This window comes from Battus philenor, unplaced genomic scaffold (genome assembly GCF_028537555.1).
Source record: "Battus philenor isolate CCGP_79_NKW_IND1 unplaced genomic scaffold, ilBatPhil1.0.hap1 SCAF_33, whole genome shotgun sequence".
NCBI classification, from domain to species: Eukaryota; Metazoa; Arthropoda; class Insecta; order Lepidoptera; family Papilionidae; genus Battus; species Battus philenor.
In genome coordinates, this window is record NW_027181697.1 from 520,235 (window position 1) to 525,666 (window position 5,432).

The following is a 5,432-nucleotide window of genomic DNA, read 5'->3' on the forward strand; positions in this document are numbered from 1 at the left end:
TGGAATGTTTCGAGGCACCACGCATGCCTGCAGGCCTCGTAATTTCGGGGAACTCGCGTAGAATCTCGTGGAACTCTGTATCTCCGCTAAAGGTTTTGACGGAAGAGATGTCGTCGATAGTTTCTGCGTTTTCTGAAATTGCGGCTACATGTAGAGTAGTGATACCATCAACCAGACGCTGGTTTCTGCAGTCGACTAGCAAGTTGTAGTAGCTAAGGAGATCTACGCCAATGATGGGCTTAGACACATCAGCTACCGTAAAACTCCATGAAAAATCGCGACGAAGACCGAGGTTGAGATGCAGGTGAATAGGGCCGTAAGTGTGAATAATACTGCCGTTGGCTGCGATGAGATCGTACTTGGATTGAGTGCAGGGCGTCTTGACGGCTGAACGTGGAAAAACGCACAAGTCTGAGCCAGTGTCTACCAGGAACTGCATTTTTGACACACGATCGGTAATGAAAAGGCGGCCTGCGGATGGCGGGTAGTCGTTGGCCGCTACTTCCGACTGCCCAGTTCGTTTCCCGCCTGGAATGTGCAGGGTTGTCTGCATTTAATCGCTTTGGAGCCATAAGTGTAGTGGTAAAAACAGTATGGGTGGTCTGGCGGTGGTTGTCGTGGCGTCGAACGACTTCGGAAGCGGTTCCTCTCGTATTTAGATTCTGAGCGAGCACCATTTCTGCCGTTTCGAGATGTAAGGGCGGCTACTTGTCTAGTTAGCTCACTGACTTGTCTGGTAAGCTCCTCCAGCGTTGAAGACGAAGCGCTGCCAGAAGAAGTAGTCGCCATGGAGATCTGCGGTGTGGTAGGGGCGATTTCGTACACTTTGTCCGCCAGCTCCCCCAGCTTTTCTAAAGAAAGGTCTATCTGTGAAGCAATCACTGTTTGTATGTTTTGAGGTAGACCGTTAGACCATATTGATTTTACTATATGCGAAGGTACTGATGGGCCTGCTAAATCCTGCAAGTAGCGTAGGAATCGTGAGGGTGTCCTATCTCCGAGCTCTTCGAACATTAGTAATTGCTTCACGCGTTTCTCTTGTGAAGCTGACAGACGTCGTATAAGTTCCGTTTTTAGTTTTTCATATTTTTCTCTTTCTGGAGGACGAATAATTACGTCTTTCACTTCGACGGCGACTTGGTGGTCGAGTTGTGCTACCAAGTAATTAAATTTAGTTTCGTCGGTACTGATGCCAGACAGGCTGAATTGGCACTCCAGCTGTGAAAACCATAGGGCAAGCTCTTCAGGCCAAAATGGGGGCACTCTTACGCCAACGCGTAACACTTCGGCGATTTTGCGTTCGTCGTTACTAGGCTGACTCATATTGTGGTTTATCTGCGAATCTTCCGAGTGTGGTATCAGCTGGGTCCAGAAGGTGCTTCTCGTTGTCTTTACTCGGGGTCACCAGTGTAGGAGTGGTCGTAGTACTGTAGCTTCTTGTTCTTCGGTAGCCTCTTGTTCGTCGGTTGCTTCTTGATCTTCAGTTGCTTCTTCCTGTGTTGACCGCACCTCCGCTAGCCCTTATTATGAGCGCGGAGACTCTTAACAGCGCGATGCAGATTTTCGTTGCGTCTACTGTGGCGCCATCCGTCAAGTATCTGTTTCACTGCCGCCGCCGCCATGCGATCGACGGTCACGTGGGTAAGAGCTTGGTGTTTGAGTGGCGCGCGATATGAACGCCACACATTCGTCTTAGTTTCCAATTTTGATTGCTTTTAATAACAAAATATTAAAAAGACAACTTCGAATTTCAAGCAGCATAAACGAAACACCTGATGTTGTTTTGTGCTTTAAGATTTTCTAAGAAAGTCTTAATTTACTCCTGAAATTGATATTAGAGACATAACCTAAATTTTAAATTTTTAAATTTATGCCGTATCAATGTAACGCTAGGTGGAGATTTTTCCGCTGGTCGGTTAATACATTCGTCTTAGTTTTCATTTTTGATTGCTTTTAATAAAAAAATATTAAAAATAAAACTTCAAATTTCAACCAGTATGTACGAAACACCTGATGTTGTTTTGTGCTTTAAGATTTTCTAAGAAAGTCGTAATTTACTCCTGAAATTGATATTAGAGACATAACCTAAATTTTAAATTTTTAAATTTATGCCGTATCAATGTAACGCTAGGTGGACATTTTTCCGCTGGTCGATTAATACATTCGTCTTAGTTTCCAACTTTGATTGCTTTTAATAACAAAATATTAAAAAGACAACTGCATATTTTATGCAGTATAAACGAAACACCTGATGTTTGTTTTCGCTTCAAGATTTCCTAAGAATGTCTAATTTTTCTTCTAAAATGGATATTGGAGACGTAACATAACTTTTAAGTATTTAAATCTATGCAGTATCAATGTAACGCCAGGTGGAGATTTTTCCGCTGATCGGTTAATACATTCGTCCTAATTTTTATTTTTGATTGCTTTTAATAAAAAAATATTTAAAAGACAACTTCAAAATTCGTGCAGTATATAGGAAACATCTGATGTTGATTTTCCCTTCAAGATTTTCTAAGAAAGTCTCATTTTCTTCTGAAATTGCTAGTAGAGACGTAACCTAAGTTTTAAATTTTTAAATATATGCCGTATCAATGTAACGCTAGGTGGAGATTTTTCCGATGGTCGATTAATACATTCATCTTAGTTTTCAGTTTTGATTGCTTTTAATAAAAAAATATTTAAAAGACAACTTCAAATTTCGTGCAGTATAAACGAAATACCAGATGTTAATTTTCGCTTCAAGATTTTCTAAGAAAGTCTCATTTTCTTCTGAAATTGATATGAGAGACGTAACATAACTCTTAAATTTTAAAATCTATGCAGTATCAATGTAGCGCTGAATGGAGATTTTTCCGCTGGTAGATTAATACATCCGTCTTAGTTTTCATTTTTGATTGCTTTTAATAAAAAATATTAAAAAGACAACTTCAAATTTCAAGCAGAATAAACGAAACACCTGATATTGATTTTCGCTTCAAGATTTCGTAAGAGTGTCTCATTTTTCTTCTAAAATTGATATTAGAGACGTAATCTAACTTTAAAATTTTTAAATCTTTGCAGTATCAATGTAACGCTGTGTGGAGATTTTTTCGCTAGTCCGATAATAAATCGTCATAATTTTCTTTTATGACTTTTTTACTCCAAAATTATTTAATTAAAAATCTTACCTCATACAGTATAAACGAAATACCAGATGTTAATTTTCGCTTCAAGATTTTCTAAGAAAGTATTAATTTACTGCTGAAATTGATATTAAAGACGTAACCTAACTTATAAATTTTTAAATCTATGCCGTATCAATGTAACGCTAGGTGGAGATTTTTCCGCTGGTCGATTAATACATTCGTCTTAGTTTCTATTTTTGATTGCTTTTAGTAAAAAAAATTTAAAAAGAAAACTTCAAATTTCGAGCAGTATATACGAAACACCTAATGTTGGTTTGCGCTTCAAGATTTTGTAAGAAAGTCTCATTTTTCTTCTTAAAATGACATTAAAGACGTAACCTAACTTTTTAATTTTTAAATCTATGCAGTATCAATGTAACGCTAGGTGGAGATTTTTCCGCTGGTCGATTAATACATTCGCCTTAGTTCTCAGTTTTGATTGCTTTTAATAAAAAAATATTATAAATACAACTTCAAATTTCAAGCAGTATATACGAAACACCTGATGTTGGTTTGCGCTTCAATATTTTCTAAGAATGTCTCATTTTCTTCTGAAATTGATATTAGACACGTAACCTAACGTTTAAATTTTCAAATCTATGCAGTATCAATATAACGCTAGGTGGAGATTTTTCCGCTGGTTTAAAAATTTAATAGTTAGGTTACGTCTCTACTATCGATTTAAGAAGAAAATGAGTCTTTCTTAGAAAATCTTGAAGCGCAAATCAACATCAGGTGTTTCGTTTATACTGCTTGAAATTTTAAATTGTCTTTATAATATTTTTTTTATTAAAAGCAATCAAAACTGAAATTTGAGACTAATGTATTAATCGAACAGCGGAAGATCTCCACCTAACGTTACATTGATACGGCAGAGATTTAAAAATTTAAAAGTTATGTTACGTCTCCAATATCCATTTTAGACGAAAAATAAGACATTCTTAGGAGATCTTGAAGCGAAAATCAACATCAGGTGTTTCGTTTATACTGCTTGAAATTTGAAGTTGTATTTTTAATATTTTTTTATTAAAAGCAATCAAAAATGGAAACTAAGACGAATGTATTAATCGACCAGCGGAAAAATCTCCACACAGCGTTACATTGATACTGCAAAGATTTAAAAATTTTTAAGTTAGATTACGTCTCTAATATCAATTTTAGAAGAAAAATGGGACATTCTTACGAAATCTTGAAGCGAAAATCAACATTAAGTGTTTCGTATATGCTGTACGAGGTTAGATTTTTTATTGAAATAATTTTGGTGTAAAAAATTTTTTAATATTTTTTTATTAAAAGCAATCAAAAATGAAAACTAAGACGAATCTATTAATCAACTAGCGGAAAAATCTCCACACAGCGTTACATTGATACGGCATAGTTTTAAAATTTTAAAAGTTAGATTACGTCTCTAATATCAATTTCAGGAGTAAATTAAGACTTTTTTAGAAAATCTTGAAGCGCAAATCAACATCAGGTGTTTCGTATATACTGCACGAAATTTGAAGTTGTCTTTTTAATATTTTTTTATTAATAGCAATCAAAACTGAAAACTAAGACGAATGTATTATTCGACCAGCGGAAAAATCTTCACCTAGCGTTACATTGATACGGCATAGATTTTAAAATTTAAAAGTTAGGTTACGTCTCTAATGTCATTTTAAGAAGAAAAATGAGACTTTCTTAGAAAATCTTTAAGCGCAAATCAACATCGGGTGTTTCGTATATACTGCACGAAATTTGAAGTTGTCTTTTTAATATTTTTTTATTAATAGCAATCAAAACTGAAAACTAAGACGAATGTATTAGTCGACCAGCGGAAAAATCTTCACCTAGCGGTTCATTGATACGGCATAGATTTAAAAATTTAAGAGTTACGTTACCTCTCTAATGTCATTTTAAGAAGAAAAGTGAGACTTTCTTACAAAATCTTGAAGCGCAAACCAACATCAGGTGTTTCGTATATTCTGCACGAAATTTGAAGTTGTCTTTTTAAAATTTGTTTACTAAAAGCAATCAAAACTGAAAACTTAGATGAATGTATTAATCGACCAGCGGAGAAATCTTCACCTAGCGTTACATTGATACTGCATAGACTTAAAAATTTAAAAGTTAGGTTACGTCACTAATATCAATTTAAGAAGAAAAATGAGACATTCTTACGAAATCTTGAAGTGGAAATCAACATCAGGTGTTTCGTTTATACTGTATGAGGTAAGATTTTTAATTAAATAATTTTGGAGTAAAAAGTCATAAAAGAAAATTATG

The 5,432-nt window shown here is 35.3% G+C and overlaps 1 protein-coding gene across 1 annotated transcript; it reads right to left on the minus strand.

The window, feature by feature from the left end:
* Window positions 1-498: 498 nt before the first annotated feature.
* Window positions 499-1,323, minus strand: LOC137927550 (uncharacterized). The gene has a single exon (XM_068771335.1). The coding sequence runs from the start codon at window positions 1,321-1,323 to the stop codon at window positions 499-501; it is 825 nt and encodes a 274-aa protein (XP_068627436.1).
* Window positions 1,324-5,432: the final 4,109 nt, after the last annotated feature.